Here is an 18,752-nt window from a genome sequence, read left to right as displayed (position 1 = left end):
CTGTGTAAACATCCATTCCCTTCACAGATGAAAACTACGGATGCGGGGCTTGGGTTGAAAAGCCCATAAATCTGCATTTAGGAAACGCTGCTCCCTGATGTGAAAATCGAGTGTATGAAGCTTTGCAGTCCCTTAAGGACCGTATCACTGATCTGTGGCAGATATGCATCCAACCTAATGCATTCAGTGCTGTTATTTGCTCTTCCTTTCATGAAGGCAATACGCTGCAATAAAGCACCATCTCCAGCCACCAACCTGTGCAGCAGCCCTTATTGTAGCTTCTAAGCCCTGTTCTGAACACAGACAAAATGCAGGCTCATTCCCTTTCATATTAAAGGCTGGAAAAGGTGAATGCTGCCTCACACTGCACCACCTGATGCCACAAAACATGCTCGTGCCCAACTTGCAAAGTTACCTTTAAAGAGCATCAGAAAAGCACTATATCTCAGCATGTGGGAAGCTTTTACGCTAAGCATAATGTTACGGTTAAGCTTAATGGGAAATAAGGGCACTGTACTGCCTTACAACACAGACCTGCTCACAGCCCAGTGCTGCCTACAGGATGGTGATGGAAAGCAACGAGGGCCGGTCAAAGCAGAGTGAACTGCCTTAAGTGAAGGCTGAGTTTGGATATTAGGTGCTGCTCCTGCTCCTCCAAACCGAATAACACTGAGAGACTAAAGCAGCCGCCATGACCGCAAACTCCTCCTCCCTCGCGAGAGCTCTAAGCCGGAAACCTCGAGGCGTGGCCCGGAAGCTCCGTTGCTGTGTAGGCCGGGGTGAACCGAGCTGCTGCTGAGGCCATGGCGGACACGGACCCCAAGACCGTGCAGGATCTCACGGCTGTGGTGAGCGCTGTGTCCCCGGGGAGGGTGTTGGAGGAGCCCTTAGCCTCGTTACATCACCGTTAGTAGGAGGGTGTGGGTGAGGACGGGGCTGTGGGGGTAGAGAAGAGGCCTGGGCTGTTCAGTGGGAGCAGCTGCGTTTGTCTGTCTGCGTTTATTATCTCTCCCCTATAACTTTTCATTCTGTATGTACATATAAATATAACGCGTTGGGGGTTGTGCTGTGAGGCTGCTGTGTGTGTTCATAGCACTACGAACATCGTGATGAGTTCTGTAATGAATGCAATCAGCCTGCTGTGTTTTCTCCCCTTCTCTCAGGTGCAGACGCTGCTTCAGCAGATGCAGGATAAATTTCAGACCATGTCTGACCAAATAATTGGACGGAATATCCTTTTCTAAAGCCAAATGGCTGCTTTGAATGCTCAAGTGGCTTAACATATCTCTGTGGGATTTGTAAGGTACATTTAAAGCGGCCATAAAAGTTTGAGCAGTGCCATGATTGCAACCAAACAACACTAAGAACCTGATCACTACATTGTAGTCATAGTCCTTAACCAGAGAACTCGATGACATGAGCTGCCGCATAGATGACCTGGAGAAAAACATAGCGGATCTGATGACACAAGCAGGAGTGGAAGAACTGGAAGGAGAGAACAAAGCCCCCGCTACCACTAACAAGAGTTAAGGTGAGACAGTTGGCCTCAGGTCACTTGAAATTACTGACTTTAAAAGGCAAAAATGTATTTTTTTATCTGTGAGATAGGCTGAAATTCCTTATAATACAAGAATCTTATGAAGCTTTCTTCACCAGATGAGGGCAATGCAAGATTGCCAAGAATATTCCAGCAGAAGCAGGGGCTGTGTGTTACAATGTATGAGCAGGGATGTTTTGTTTTGGTTCAATACAGAACTTAATTTTCCTCATCCATAGAAAGCAATGGGCAAATGAACACATGTGATAGTAGAGAACCCTTTTTTAAGGGTGTTAAATGAGAGATGTCTCAGCCCCTTGTGTCTGAAATTCAGAGGTCACATCTAAAGCACTGTGTAGCCTGTTTGAAACAGGCATACTTGCATGTTAAGTGATGTATATTTTGAGTGCTTAGACCAAAAAAAATACAAGTTGTTATGGGCTTCCTTGCCCATCAGTGCCAATTTCCTCAGCTTGAAACTCACAAATGAAAACTTCTGATCAATGTGTTTCTTAAATTCTTCTCAATCATATTCTTGTTATGTTTCCCCCCCCCACAGGTTGCCAATAACTTAAGGTGAATGCTGGAAGACTTTGGTGGTTTTTTTTTTCTACAAGCCCTTGGAATAAACAGAAGAGCTTTTCGCAATTACTGTGTGTAAAAGCATTTTTATATTGTTACAGAGCTTGCATTCTTAATGTATATTGTATAGCTAGGGATAGGTTAGTTTCTATTTCAATTTGTGTACTGTAATTTCACCTCTCAAATTCTTGTTATGAGGATCAATTAGTTGTTATTAAAACACAGATCTTATGGATCTCAATTATCGGGTGCATTTTTTTTTGTGAGGTCACTTTTTTCCCTCTTATACTTTTTCTAGACGTCTCATTTTTGATATCTAAACAGCCAGTGACTGCTGTCCAATGGAGATCTTGAGTTGTCCTATGTAATTTTGTGGAGTGAAGCACAAGTTTGAAATCTAGTATTAATCTTAGGTCCAAGCATCATTCTCTCAAGTAGTGGATGACTGCATTGTTTTCTCCTCATAAATGTAAGTAAGGTGATTTTTGGAAACATAAGACATTGAATATCAAAATCATATCTCATGTTGATATCACCATACCTGTGTGTTCCTAGAGTGTAAAACAAATACGTGTTTAACAGTAGAGACATCTGTACAGAGCAAAGCTACCACTGCCATTCTGATCTGTTAGAGAGACAAAGAATTCTCAGTTACAGAAAGTCTCATCATGAGATTCTGGCTTTTGTAACACTGTAAAAACTACACTTTGAAACTGACAGAGTGTCATTTAGGAGCATCTTGGAACAATAGTGATTAAAATATTGATACACTGCAGAGTAGGGATGGGTAATTTTGTAGGAAATTCTGTATGTGATCTTGCAGTTTAAGTCACTGATCTGTTGTATAAAGTCAAGCTTGCTAAACAAAGCAACAATATATTGAATAGCAAAGGAGAGAATCCAGTTAGAATTGTAGAGCCCGGCTACTCTGAGTAAACAAACAGCTGGGACTCTCCAAAGCACTTGGTTTAGGAAGGCGTTTGGTTTTACAATCACACCCACGTTTATGGGCCTGACATTCAACAGATTCCATTACAGTATTTTGGCAATGAAAAGTGTTCTTAGAGAAGTCTGTACTGTGTCACTGTTGTGAAGAAAAATGACCAATGTCGCATATTACTGACAATCATTACAATCCTACTGCAGCTTGAAATATAAACGCAAGAAAGCACTGGTGGCAGTCAGCGGTTGCGTGTGGACCACTTAAGGCTGCTCTCTGAATGCCACTAGATTAGTACCTGTGTATTATGAAGGCAATATGACAGGTCATTTTTCCAAACTGAGAGGAAATTGTAATAAAAACTCATAGGGGAATTTTGTGAACATAGGAACTGTATCAGTATATCTTGTAATACCAGCCTTAGGCTATTTGTAATGTCATGAAAAATCTAATAAATTATGTGTTACCAAATAGCCAGGTTATGTATTAAAGCAAAATCTAACACGAGAGATTGTAATTTACTTATAAGTTATAGGAAGACTTGAGCGCAATCACTGTAGAATATAGACTAGCATATAGATATATTCTGCATAATAAATGGCTGAGCACAATTCATGCCGTACTAAATCAGCCTTTTAGCACATAGTTACACTATAGACCAAATGCGTGGGAAATTATTCCAGCTGAAACCACGAAAATTATTCCATCTATTCATTTAAGCCAAGCTCTGTAGTTCTGTGTAGGGCTGTCATTTGAAGCTGTGGCTTGCCTCCTTTTGTTATCTCTATATTTAAGTCCATATAACCACTTTCTTTAAAGACAAATTGTCTGCTTTCATCGTGGTAACGTACCGTTGTATTTTGTGACTGACATATTTACCTCTTCCAGTTTATTTTCACAACTGTTTGCTGATTAAATGTGCCGTGCTTCGATTCCCTTGCAAAACAGAAAATGCATCTTCCACCATAGCTTTCAAAACTAGTGCAGTTTTGTACAGAGTCTGGCATTGATGAGGAAAATGAAAAACAAACTAAGGATAGAGAAGGCAGAATCTCCCTTACCCTGCTCCTGACCAGGTTCCTCAGGCTCTCCTTTGTCTTTGCTCTTACCTCTCAATGCTTCCCTAAATTTTCATTACCACCACCCTCTTTGGCTTAAGGATCTCACACTGGGCAACAGAAATAAATCTAAAACTTCTGTCTCATCTCTTCTGCTGCACTGATTCCTATCTTTACAGCAGGAGCAATGCTCCCATTACAGACATCCAAATCATAAATCTCAATTTTAAAACACTCAGGCCTACTGATAAATGATACAAAATTATGGAGATCTTAAATGGATCTTTAAGCTTTGCTCTAAAGACAATGGACTGTAGATAGAACTGCATACAGAGAGCTCTTTAGCTCACCCCATGTGGTCTGTGCAGCAAATGAAGCTGGGTGTAGGCCAGAGACACTGAGCTGTGATACCTGCTGTCTGTGAGAGCTAGTTCCAAAGCTTGCCTTTCCCTGAGTTGTACCCAGGTAGTTTTCCTCAGATTCCTGGTAAGTAAAGTGGCCTGTGCTGCTGCTTGACATAGGACAGAGCTCAGAAGGAATTACTAAGATCATATCTTGCAATTCTTGCAATCTATTGTTGTCAAGGGAGACAAGAAACATAGGTGCAAATTCATGCTATCTGACTTCCTCTAGACTTACTGCCTCAACACTCCAAATAAGCAACATGGTTCTTTTTTGTAGCTGGAATGAGGCATGGGAAATTGATTTGTCTTGAGATTATAGTGGAAATCAGCAAGACAGAGACCTCACCCTCCTTTCTTCCAAACCCTGGGGAAGTGCCTGGAGTGCTCATTGTTTCTATCTAAAGAAAGCTCAAGAAATTCATTTCTTCATATGATAAACACATCTGTCAGTGTGATTCCAAAAAGCAAATAATTTTGATTCCTTATGGTTTGGCTGTGAAATAGCTGTAACTGAGGTTAGACACACACTGTTCAACCCCTAAAATTGCACCTGTCTGCTGTTGTGGAGACATTCACGTGAAATTCTCTACATGAAGCTCTTCACTCTATTTTATAACTCTAGCAGATAGTGCCTTCTAGTGGGCACACACTCACTAATCAAAGGAACACTGCTCAGATTAATTATTTGGTTACCTTTACTCCACAAGTTCAGATGTTAGGACTTTAACGAGCCACGTGTTGTTTTGAAATGTGGTTCTTACACAAGGCACCGAGGCTTTGTTTATGATTAAGAAAATTAATGGGATCTACAAATCCCTTCCTGAGCCTTAAGCCTCACTTTGCTTTGAAAGACCTGCTGCTTGCAGAGAATTTTTTCTGGCTCTGATGTAAAGGTAACGAGATTTGGTCATTAGGAAAATAAGGCATGAGAATAAAAACTCTACATCATATAAGCACTCTTGAGATAGGAATTGTTAAACAAATATTGTCTCTGAAAATATGTGCGTATATTAATAGAAAATGTTCTTTTATGTTGTTTTGCTACAGACCTGACTTTATTTACGAAGCCCTGGTAGTTAAATACACATGTAAATATTCCTTCAGTTTACAAAGTTTCAGCATACACATTCCTTGCTCAAGACATCAAATCTTATTTGAAACAGCACCTGGAGGATGGGAAGGGATGCAGTTCATTGTGAAGTCTCAGAACCAGATAGAAGACTTGTGGTCCATTTGTGCAGACCTCTATTATAGGTACAGATAACAGAAAAATAATGCTCTGTAGTCTGCTTGTCTTTAGCAAAAGGTATCCCAGCAAAAGATATGTTCTGGCTTGTTCATAACATCCCGGCTCAGTCCAATTCCTCCTCCTCTTAGAATATAAACTTCACAAGGAATAAAAGTTCTGACTCCCACAGAGCTCTAATAAATATTTCACTTACTTCTTTCTAAGGACCAAACTGCAGATGTCATTGATCTTTGCAGACATTGATTCTGCAAGGGTTGTGTTCGCTTGTGAAGAACCAGAAAGACCTTCCAGGCTCATCACCAGCTCTTCAGGATAAAGGATCTGAAGTTGTTCCTGGCTCTACACAGCAGCAGGTTTTGTATGAACATGATTGGTCACCAAAGATAACACATCTGGAATGCCTGCATGTCTGAATGCACGCTGTGAGACATGAGGGAAGGACCTCAGCCATGGTATTATCTGTTATAAACATCCCTCGTTCCAGCAGCTGGAGGAATGACTGTCAATGAACGTAAATGTGATATACAAGGAAGAAGAAAACGACAAAGAAAACCTCACACTTTCTTAGTGAAGCCAGCTCTGCTATTAACACATACACAAAGAAACGTATGATAAATAGACCAAACCTTAAAAACTTTATGGGACTGCAAACATAAAAATTGACAATAAATGTGATCAACATTCATTAGAAGAGACATAGCTGGATCTCCAGCAAGCCAGGCAAAACATTTAATCAGGTTCCTATCAGAGGGTTACAAATAGATGTGTCATTTTAATTCATTCAACAAGTGTTCCATGCAACTGAGGACGGGGTGCCTCTTAAAAGGCAATTAACCAGGAATCATTGCTCTGGAAATTCCTCACAAGCCTTTTTTTCCAAATTATTGATATTAATTTATTGCATGAAGAGGAACAAAATTGCATTTTTCTTCATTAACAGCCCTGATTTTCAACTTCTAAAACAACAGGCATCCATAAACATTGAGCAGGATCACAGAAAAAAGGCAGATGGTGTCTTGTTATTTCTTTTAAAGCTTTCCAGTATCTGAAGCCATGATCTGGTTAAAAAAAGCTGACAATTAGCACAGTGAATTACGATTTTCTTCTCACTAAATAATCAGGACTGAAAACAAATAAAGCACAGATTTCCATCTCAGCTTTCACACATTATTGACCTCGTGAGATGTGTCTCAAATTAACCCATTCTTGCCTCATGTTCATGGGAGGGAATGTGGAGGGTGCTCGAGCAAATTCAGTGAGGTTTGTCAGTGTCTCTACATTCAGCATGGGCCCACTAGGGACAGAATTCTGCTTTGTGGAGATGACTGTGAGATGGATGGCTGAAGTAGAGCAAGACAAACCAGCCACCTTCATATCTCTGTTTGGAGCCCTATTATACCATAGTGTTGTTCATTCTGAGGCTTAGAACATCAGGAGTGCACCTCTCTTCCAAACACACCGTGCTCTTATAGTGAGACACAATGAGAAGCAGCATAGAAATTCCTACTGCCTTTATACAGCTGTATCCTCCGTGTCCCGGCCTGGTTTATGAAATCCCTCTCCACCTCTCTGAATGCACTGCACAAAATTATTATTTCACACATCACATGGAATTAAAAACAAATTTATTGAACCTGAGGTGTATTTAAAGATCAGGAGGCTTTTCATGCTGTAAGTTATTTTAAAACATCTTTGAAACTACTCCACAGACTGGAGTTAAACAATTAAAATGCATAATCACATTTAAAAAGCGGCACCAAAAATGTAAGTCATTTTGTCACAGAGGCTGCTCCAGTATGGTTTGATTATTTAACATTATGCTGTAAAACCAATTTATACCCTGTGCCCTTGATCTCTATTTCAATTCCAGGATGTTAATATATGCACCATTGCTGTATTAGCTGATAGGGCAGAACAAATACTTTGGGAAAAGTCATGATTGGAATTGGAAATCTCTCTCAGCCATGTTTAACACCCAAATGCATTCACCTTGCTGGGTACTGCTGTAGATTTTCTCCTCTGAACCCCAAGTTTTGAACCTAGAAAGAATGATTAATCAGCATCAGGTGAACGTGAAGCTCTACAGGGAATATACAGGTGCAGTCACGCCTGTAATGAATGTTGAAATAATCTGTCATTGACTACAGCTCTTCGATATGAACTGCCTCCAAGTGGAGCAAGCCAGCAGTCACCACATCCCATGCTGCAGAAACTTTAGGATCCCAGCTGATCGGCCTGAAGCTGCCAGAGGCAATTTTATTGTCCTTATTGTGTTCCCTACAACTCCAGTTTCTCCAGTCTTCTATTCCTTGTGTTGACTTTGTTTTGCTGTGTACAACTCTGCCACAAGGAGATAGCAGAGGGCTTGGCTCAGCCAGATGTTTTGAAGCTGCTAACATAGCCCCAAGTTTCATTCCTTCACTACCAAAGGGAACAACATGCCAGGTTAATAAGAAGATAGAGCCACTGTTGCAGGACAAATTATTTTGTATTCTGAGCACTGACAAATAAATGAGTGAAATTTGAACAGACAATTATTTATTGGAATTTAGCTGGCAGGCAATGTTAACACGGGCTACCATCCCCTGTATTACTAATGCTGTATTAATTGCATGCATACAGCCAGTAAAGTGATTCATTACCCTTTGTTGTTCCAGATACACTGTGTATAAATAGAGTCCACTATTGAAATGCCCATTGCCAGGCATCTCAAACTGAGCACTTGTCTAGAAGAACAACACAATGCATTCTTATGCTCTCTAAGGAAGATACAGTGGGGCAAACTGTTCATAACCTCCTTGAATTTTCTGAGGAAAGACTTACAGATGGCTGCTTGGAAGGCACAGGGTGATGGCACCGGACTCACAATCCAGCAGGTGGAGGTGCAGGTATTTTCCCCTTCACATGAAGGTGTGGATGAACCAAGTGCCACTTAGAATCATTTGGAGCGGGGCTTTACAAGGGTGCAGTCTGCTTCGGAGAAGGCAGAAGTGTAGTGCAATGCTTCTAAGTGGTACAGCAAAGACTCTAACAACCTTTTCTGTGTTTACAACAGTACAGCTGTTGCAGCCTGCTAAAATAAACCTGATATCCTATATAAAGAAGCAGATAATTTGGAGGAGAGAGCTTTGCCTGGAACTAAGCGAACTGTTATTTTCACTGCAAACTCCAAATCCACTCTTAAGTATCTGCCTGGTGTTTCTGTAGTAAATCTTCATTCTGAGGACAGAGCTTTCACTTTGGGCATCACTTACTCTTTCTCTCACCATTTTCAGAAGAAGATGGAAATCTTCCTACAGCAACCTCTTAGAAAAGTCAGTAACAAGTGGCTCATTCTTGATAGTATCACCCATCAATTATCAGAAGCAGGCTTACTAAGGAAAGGGACTGCAATGCTTACTCTGCCAAAGTTCTGCAGTTTGTCTCATACAGGAGGGATGGCAAAAGCAGAGAGTCGTCCTTCAAGTGCCCTTGCCTAGACAAAATGAACAGCTTGAGTTCCTATCATTAGCAGGCAGAACACCTCAGCAGGAGATACGCAGCCTGAAACCCAGAGAATTCTGCATGATTACGGCTAAGCAACTCCTCAAAAATCAAGCTGGAAGTTGTCCTGAGGGAATTTTTCTATGAAAAACTGTTTACACTAAGGTTAGCATGCATTAACAGAGTCTGATAGGGAAAAAAAATGGTATTTGTAGATCAACAGGGAGTTTCAGCTCTCAGAGAGAGAAAGGGTTGAGGGCACACATCCTCACTGCAAGGATGAGGATGTGTTCTTCACCTCTGGGTGCAGTGAGCAGCACCTCCAGCTCCAAGGTGAGGGTGAGCACGCTCTCACAGCATCACATAAATACACAATTACTCACAGCAGGCTTCTTCCAGGCTGGGAAAGGCTACAAGCCACACAGCACCAGCCTACTTGAAAGCCATTTATTTTAAATGGGAATTGGAACTGCAGACCACAACTATGCAATATTAAGGCTTTCCTGGTTTTAGAATCATAGAAAAAAAAGCTAGAATAAACCTTGAGGAGTCAGTTAATCCTGCAGCCTGTTCCTGATGCTCTCATATCTGGCAGATTTGGTCTGACAGTTCCAGCAGATGCTCAGTGAATTTTCAGCGAGGTTTTGTGATTCTGGAGCACTCCCACCAGACCCTCCTGCGTGGCTGATCCAAAGATGATGCTCAACCTGTCATCCTTTGGGTTTTGGCTGATGCATATAAAGGTGGAAAACTAAAGCCAGAGAGAACAGGTCAGGTGGGTCAATATTTGTGTTAAAAACTCGTTTGTCAAATCCAAGTCTTAGGGCAATTTTAACTGATCAGATTTATATTGTTCTCACGCATGGAACTGAATCATCAATTGAGTGGCAAAAACCTTACTAACAGACAGAGGAACTACTTTTGTAGGTCCAAAGACAGAAACATCTTTGTTTCTGAGCAGGCATCTTAGACCTGGTGCTACATTTTGATTGCAGGAGCTTATTACAGCTCAAGAGTTTTGCCTCAGTTAAAATATTATTCACTGCTGTTTTAAGAGCCCCAGAAAGCTGGCTGACATGGAAAATACACAAGTCTTGTAAGCACAAGGCATTGCATTGATTTGATCGCTTTTCAAGTATAGCCATTGGAACTGAATCGCTTCTGAAGGGATCACACCAGGGAGTACCCACAGGCCAGACCCAGCCTAGCCCCTGAGTTTTGGTTAGGTTCAGAGCCACACTTCCTCATCTCTGCCTTTAGCAAGATAGTTCAGCAGCCTCCAAATGACAGCCTACAAACCTGCAGGAGTCTGAGCCTCATGATGACAGCAAGAGCAATCCCCTGATTTTTTTTTTCTGTTCCAAAGAGGAGGAACAGATTTATTGCCTAAAGGGAAGAAGTGAAGGAACATTAAAACATTTACAACTGTCGAACCTAGAGCCCATGGGATACCAAACCTTCCAGGTTACATTAAAAAAGCAAATCTCATTCATTTTCCCCTTTAGACAGCAGGTGTGTATAGCCTCGAAAACACGCAGGACTGCACTATTTAATTCATTAGCTCAACGCTTGTTTGAGTTAAGAATCAATCTCCATTTACTGCAGGATTCTGGGCCATCAGGTGGATCCTGTATTCCTTTCCTCTCACAAATAAGCTGTGCCCCGTGTTTCTTTACAAGTCTAGCTGGGAAGTATTCAGGTAAGTGGGATCTTGCAGTAAACTCTGTGCTGTTTGTGGATGCTTAAAAGCATATATACAACAGTGAAAGATCCTAAAAACTGACAAATATGTGATTTGGATAAAGATCTTTTCTATTAAATCTGTTGAATAGTAATTCAGAATGACAGGAAAGTGGTTGGAATAATGGGTTTTCAAAATAGCTCACGTGACAGTAACGTACTGCTGATGTTGTTACTGCCCATCATTCATCATCAGCATTCAGCTCCAACCAGAACACATGGCAGGACTTGGACTGAGCTGAGGGAGTGGAGAAGTCAGCAGAGAGCACAAGGATGTATTGATAAAGGTTCAAGATCATTTCATGTTCCTGTGGGAGTTACAGAACCACACCAACCTGATTCAGTAGATGGCACCCTACCCTCTGTAATGAAGCAATGCTTCAGCATAGTGTTAAGGGAAGATCTGCTGGGTTCTGGATGAGAAGCACAACAGAAATCCTTACACCTTGTAGTCATTAGATGATCAGACACTGTGGCACTGAGTGCTGCTGCCGGGCCATAACAGATGGCAGGAATCAGGGTGCTTTCAGCATCAGGCTTGACTGCCCAAGGGCCCAGCTGTGAACTAAATATTGACATTCTGCCTCCCAAAATTGCTGTGAAGTTGAAACTGGGCGTAATAGCATCGTTCATTTCCTGCCCTAAACTCCCTGGTCATTTCAGAGCCTCTCCCCAGTTCAGCAGTGAGTTGTATTCCAGCTGGCGTTGCATGATTTCTGCCTGTGTAAGTAAAACACTTGGGTAATCCACTGGGGATGCAGAGACACCTCAGACAGCAAAGATGCTTTGCTTAGGCTTAGGGAATTAACTTCACAAGTTACAATAATTAAGCAAGAAGGTTCATAGTCCAACAGTTTTGCATAGCCAGTCTCTTTCATGGCCTGCTTTCTTTCCTTTAGCTCTGTTTTGCTACGGATAGGCTTTTTTTATCTCAGCTTAAAAGAGAGATATAGACACATTCCACTTGCAGCACTTTTGTGGACTGTTAAATATGGGGTCAGACAACAACCAGATTCTTCAAGGCACTGAAACTGGACTGATTAGCCTCCTTTACTTCTTATCACAAGTCACTTCTGATTGCAGTATTTCTGCCCAGCCCACAGGCTGCACATCAACTACTGGATAAAACCACGTGGGCATACATATTCTGAGTACGTATTGCAAAATCGAATGCAAACAGGTCAACGTTCTAAAGATAGTTTACTATCTGCAAGCCCTGTGCCTGAAAAATAGAAATGGGTCAGAATCCTGGAAAAGAAATAGTGCTGGTGACCAAATATGGGATGGTATTTCTGGCCTACTTTCTCCTACAAAAGTAGATGTGGAAAGTTTGAACTTCTTTTCAAGCAAAACAAGAATCTGTAGCATCTGCGTTTTCTTTGTAAAATGCTTTTTTTTTCTTCTTCTATTTTTATTACTCCAGCAGAAACTCAGAAACTCATCTCAGTGAGGTAGAATCAGAATAAACACACATTAGGTGTGAAGAAATAAATCTTCTTGCTCCTGAGGGCTGGCATCGTGCATGAGAGGGGATGGATGGATCCTTCCTGGTACCCTTCTCTTGCTCCAGCTCAGGTTACTAAAACCTATGACTCCAGGGATGGTGAGGCAGGGAATCCAGAGAAGCCACAGATCATATTGTTGTCTCGCTTGTGAAGGAAAATAACTTTATATTTACTTGAATTTCAAACTCCATCTTGACAAATGCAAGATAAGCACAATTTTGGACTACACCAAAAGTGAAATTTATGTTATGCCTCTATGCCTCCACTGCTCCAATCTCAAAAGAGAATATGTAGTCAAGAGTGGTGACGTTTCACCCATAACACTGGTCCCATTTCCCCAAGCAAACAAAGGAAAGAATGACAGATTCAGCATCTTCTGGTAATTTATCCCCACTCCTCAGTGTTTTGGTGTGAAAGACTCACAAAGCCCACAAGCCTCCACTGTAGTTTTGAGCAGTGATTTCAAAATGAGCTCATTCTGCCATGATTCTTCTCATGACACTTTCCATGGTTTTTCCACATCAGCAACTTTCTAATAGCAGCAGAGAAGGAAAGAGTAGCTCCATAAAACAGCATTAAACAAGGAGGCTCATTGGTAATTAAAGTGGGAATGGAGGTAAAGGAGTATTGGGTAAAGCCTGCTGGAATGCCTCTTTGGGATATTTCAAACAGTTTTTTGAAATAACATTTCTGTCTTCCTGGAGCTAATTATGCATTTGCTGCACACTAAGCAGAAGGCTAAATTAATTGAAAGAACAATGGTAATTTGTTGCGGGTTGGAAGGAGGCCACGAATACTTGTATCCCTTGTGGGAGAAGAACTGATGACCCATCCTAAGTTTGTCATCAGCAAAAGAAGGGATGCAGGACCAGAACGTACAGCCCACCCAACCCATCATGCAGCAATATTACCCTCCAGCCTCTTCTTCCTCCCTAGCTATGCCAGGCACTGTGACTACCAACTGGGTAGCAGCAGGTGGAAAGTCTCTCTGCCTCTCTTTCCAACCCCCTTCCATTCTTTCACCATCTGCCAGTAGACTGCTTCAGTAAGAGCTGCCAAATTCAACACGTCAATATTAATCACGAAAGTCACAATGGAGTATTTTTGAGGCCCGTACTCACATTCTGCCTGTCAAATAGATCATCTCCTTTGTGTTGGTTCTTCACAAACATCTGGAGATTTTTATACATCTTATTAAAACAGAACAGATCATCAGCAGCTGGAGCGTTTCGGAGATGAATGGGCTGTATGCCAGGAAATATGGTCCTTGCCAAAAAGCAGGTGGCAACTATACTTCTACAAGACTGTTGTCGTTCCTATTGTATATATTGATTTGGACAGGCTACATCATGTGGGACAGGTATTGAATACCCACCTCCTTTCCCTAGGTTGTCAAAGGCTGCAAATAAAACACACTCTCTCAGACTTCTTGAATGGCTGCTTAAAAACAAAGCAATTCAGTAGCTCCTTTTTTTTTTTTTTTTAGTTCCTGATGAAAAAAAGATATGATCAAAAGAATCTGCTGAACATTTGCAGAAAAATCAATTTCTCTAAGGTGCAAGAGAGCTTATACTGCCAGACTTGGAAGCCATTCAAAAACATACATTGCAGTTTGAGGTGTTAGTGCTTTTCTGACAAAACATACACATGCGGTTGGTGTCTTTAAACACAGTTTTGTTCCCTTGTGAGAAGGATTTAATTGGCTTCAAAGAAGAAATCGCTGTTTTACATAGTACAATCTTTCGCTTAATACCCAAGAATCCATGTCATGTATTTAAATTACAAGTAAAATACTTACTAATGAGCTCGTGTTTTGCAAACACCCATAGAAATATTTGAACTTAACCAATTTCCTTTTAAACAGGACATGGTCTAAAGTGAGAAAGGTAACTTTCTCAGTGAAGAACGGTGTTGATGAAAGAACATGGCTGTTAAACAGAATGGTAGCCCTTCACTTTACTCCCAACATTTCCCTCTAATTCACTGTTTAACTTCAGGAAAGACACTTAACCTCTACGCGCCTTAGTTCACCCGTCTGTAAAACAGCAGATAAGTCACCTAATTCACGGGGATGTTATGGAGATTAATTAACTAACGTCTGGAAAATGTCTCCAGATCCTTCTGTGAAAGGCATTATAAGGGCAAAGGATAGTAGTATAGCCATATGCAAAGGGTTTTATCACTTGGCACAAGGCAGTTTAGTTTTATCCTGTTTCCCTCTGCAGCATCACTGAGTATTTTCAACAGAGACGGTTGGCTAATAGCAGGCTCACACAGCTCTGCAGAGTACCATTATCTTAAGTCAAAGGACATGTTCTTTCACCCTAAATAAAACTGTATTTAGTCAGTACCTGATACTGCTTCAAGATGCCCAGTGAGGTCAGAGCCCTGGCAGGCTCAATGCTGTTCACAGAGTCCTTGAGAAAAAAAAAAGCCCTTGAATATGTAAGAAAGCTGCATCTATTTAGCAGATGAGATCTTAAGCTAATTTAATTGAACTGACAAATGTGCTATGTAGGCTGTCTTTAATGGCAGTCAATTTTCATGGCCAGCTCCAGGTAGGAGCAAAACAAGCAGTTGCCTTGAGCAGCAGACTGCTGTGAGGAACAAAACTGCTGTGGGCTTCCTGCCAGCTTCACCTGTGCTGAGATCTATAGGAAGTCTGACTGATCAGTGATCCTTCCTGCCAAAACAAGAGTTAAAATGGGCTGAGAGTGAGTTAGTGATCGCTCCTGCCCCAAAATCAGTGGTAGTGGGCTTCCATCGCAACCTTTACGGATGCAAATCTCTACCATGATTGCTGGTGCATTTGTGACACAAAGTCAGATCCTATGTTAGTTCAGCTTTGCAGTACCAATACTAATTGCTCTTTGATGCTTGCCTCATGAACGAGGAAGAAGAAGAAATAAATAAGGAGGAACAGAAAAGGGACAAAGTGGAGAATTTATGTGCCCAGCAAAAAGAGCCAGAAATAATTCCCAGTGACCCTCAATCCCAGGTCTGGATACTCCCTAATATGAATTAGGGACTTGGGATTTGTTTTCATCTACCAGATTTTCCATCAGCTCATACATATTATCAGATAGAGCCTTTACCCAGGAAACAGAATCTTGCTACATCATCTTCACCGTGCAATGCGTGCAGCTTGACAAGCTCCACTCCCCCTCCACTTGTTGCCTGCTCTTAGAGTCAACTTTAAAATAGAAAAGTAGCTGTCACAACCAAGTTGCCTTCAATTGCAGCACAGCACATTGCAATAACGGTTTTGTATTTAGAAGAGAGCTGGAAAAATTTGTTTTGAAGTAGCTGTTTATCTTCTGGTGCTATTCTTATTCACAGCTTCCTCTTCAAACAGCAGACCTGGAAGGGCAGGGGAACGGGGAAAAAGAAAGGTTTGGTCGCAGTTTAGAGTCATTTGTTTCTGTCAGAATATATACGAGCTAAATCTCAAGTCTGGGCAAACCTTAATAACTATCATATTTAAAGTTCAGCTTTACAGGGGATGACTTTGTTGCCCAAGGGGATAAGAAATAGAATACAGAACAGTTCACCTTTCAAATGCCCATTCATACCCAATGCAGCAAGGAAAGGCTGGCTCTGGCCTTTCAGAGACATACATGATATGAATTTAGCAGCCTCTAGCTAATCCTATTGGACTAAATGAATGCTAATTGGTGTCCTTGATGGATAAAGTCACTTAGGAGGTTGCTGGGAAAGCCAAAAGAGGTAGCTTCGCTGTGCTGAAGAGATGGGAAATCTCTATATTTTTCTCATAAACTGAGCCATCCAAACAATATTTAATGTTCTTACACACAGTTTATCTTTACAAGGAATATTTGATTCAAGAGAATGCACCCTACTGAGACGGTACTCTAAAAACGACAAAATGTGTGGGCAGATGGGCTGTCTACATTATAAAGCAAATTATGGACTATAAAAACAAATGCAATTTTTGCTACCCCTCCATTGGGTGCCACAGGTCATGAGTGGAAATGTCCTCACAGAAAACTCAGGAACAGCTTGAGCAAAGTACTTTTTATAACTGCAGACTGCTAAGAAATCATCAGTAATGTGCCAAGCTCCTGTTGGGAAAATAGCCACAAGCAGACATGCCTCCCATCATTGCCCTCAAGATCAAGAGCTTCCCTGTCCAGGATTACAAGACTGATATGAAGAGGTTTCATTCACTCACTAGCTTTGGTGGCAGCCCTCTGGAACAAGACATCTCACTGAAAACAAGACTGGGAGAGTGGGGGGAAGAGAGTTTTGATGAGAAAATAAAAGCAAGAGGATCCTTCCATAACTGCTGTGGCCAGAGAAGACCTTTCTCCAGCATTAGAAGCTGATGCAACTTCTCCAGCTCTCCATTTATCTTTGCAAAAAGACAAACATGAAAAGGTCTGACATTCTGCATTACTACTTCACCTCTCTCCTAGTGTTTCCAGGGGAACTGAGGATCCAGGGGATCTCTTTTGCATCTCCCCATCTCTTCATGTAGATTCTGGGACTTTGTGAGGAGCTTTATGATACGCTGTGTACAGTATTAGTGTGAGTCAACAGTGAGAAGTACATGAGCATGAGAAATAATGTAGGCCAATATATTTCCTTGTTTTTAAAGCTCATCTCGTAATTTGTTTTAAATTCTGTAATTTGAAGCTGAGGCCAATTTTCACTTGCTAACACCAGGTTCACACAGACAAGAGAAAGAAACAGCTCTAAAATTAGACCAAGTAATCTCAGATTTAAAAGCATTGCAAATGCTGGTCTTGTAAACACGGTCATCAAGAGAAATACAAGCATGCCTGCCATGTAATTTCATATTCAAAAATAATACAGAGAGAGTATTTTGCAAAGAAATGCAAATTTAGCATTCATGAGAGTTCCAGTCTGGACAGCCCAGAGAATGAAGTTGCCATGCTGACTCATAAGGAGACAGAGCAATAACCAGATCAGCCTCCATTCAGTTCTACTCATGGAGGAAAAAAATCAGAGCAAACAGCCCCCAGTTACACCCCCTCCATCCTTTTGCTGCATGATCACAAGCTGTGAATCTGTATGAATACAAGTCCATGGACGTTTTGTCTCAAAAGACAGAAAACTGCTTGCTGTCCTCATTTCATTTCCTTAGACCACCAAGCATCACAACACTCAGGCAAAATCATTGCTGTGCCTCTCTGACTTCTGGAAATACCACATTTTTTTCCAAATCCTTTTCTCCCTGAAGAAAACTGGGAGATTTCAAGATAAAGGGATGGAAATAATCCTCAGGAGCTTTGGTGTGGGCCAAAGTGGCCTAAACCCAGACACTGCTATTGCCGTGTGCTCAACCTTCTAACCCAAACACTACTAGATTTAATCACCTTCAGTTTTTCATGATAGCATCTAATGTTGTGCCCTACAGAGATGCTACTATGTACTGAACAGCAGAAGTTTCTATTCCACAGCTTCAACGTCTCAAAAGCACATCTGCTAAAATAAACCCAAACACCCCAGTTTCAAACCTTTGCTCATGACTTGCAGACAGGTCTAGGAACAGCACAAAGCTACCACATTGTGTTGCATGTGCTTACTGAGCACATATTCAGGGATTAGATTGGACTGGCTTCAAAAGCAATGGGCATAAAACCCGGTATGTGGTGTAAATAATAGATCGGCAACTCTTGCAGCACATTAAAACACAAGATACGTTCTTCAAATCAAGTCTGAAAGTCTGCTATAATCGAATGATATTGAACAGTACATTATACTGCTTAAAATATCCCCAGATACTGGGTGTACCAGTTATTGTAACTTTAATCTGCAAGAACCTTTTCACTGAGGCTTAAATAGTTTCCATATCAAGAGCATAATACAAATCCTATCTGGTAAACTTCAGCATTTGCATTCCTTTTTAATACATGACCTCATTTACAGCATGTAAAACCCAAAGAAAGATCTACTGAACAATATTTTCCATGTTAAGCTCAAGGACTATTCTTCCACAGTGATTCTTGTGAAAAACTGGTTTATCGAGGGAAGCTTCAAAGAGGGAGAGATGCATTTCGTTCTCTCTGCTTTTATTCAGACGCTTTGGTGGTGGCACTTTCAGTGAGAAATGGAAGGGCGGAGGGAGAAAGAAGCACGCTTTGAAAAAGCACTTTGAAAATATTTCAGTGGGCACTTTCTAATGAGATTCATGTGATAAGATCACTTGCAACTCCTCTGCAACTGTGTCAGAATAAGGAGGGATAAATGCAGAAATTGAGGTCCCCAAA

The 18,752-nt window shown here is 41.2% G+C and overlaps 1 protein-coding gene across 1 annotated transcript; it reads left to right on the top strand.

The window, feature by feature from the left end:
* The first annotated feature begins 712 nt into the window (after nucleotides 1-712).
* HSBP1 (heat shock factor binding protein 1) lies at nucleotides 713-2,360 on the top strand. The gene is made up of 4 exons (XM_015874160.2): nucleotides 713-848; nucleotides 1,164-1,230; nucleotides 1,409-1,531; nucleotides 2,097-2,360. Exons 1-3 carry the CDS (start codon nucleotides 804-806, stop codon nucleotides 1,528-1,530), a joined length of 234 nt encoding a protein of 77 aa, XP_015729646.1. The 5' UTR covers nucleotides 713-803; the 3' UTR covers nucleotide 1,531; nucleotides 2,097-2,360.
* Nucleotides 2,361-18,752: the final 16,392 nt, after the last annotated feature.

Source organism: Coturnix japonica, chromosome 11 (assembly GCF_001577835.2).
Source record: "Coturnix japonica isolate 7356 chromosome 11, Coturnix japonica 2.1, whole genome shotgun sequence".
NCBI lineage: Eukaryota > Metazoa > Chordata > Aves > Galliformes > Phasianidae > Coturnix > Coturnix japonica.
The sequence above is the reverse complement of the archived record's forward strand: the minus strand, read 5'-3'. Positions and strand labels throughout refer to the sequence as shown.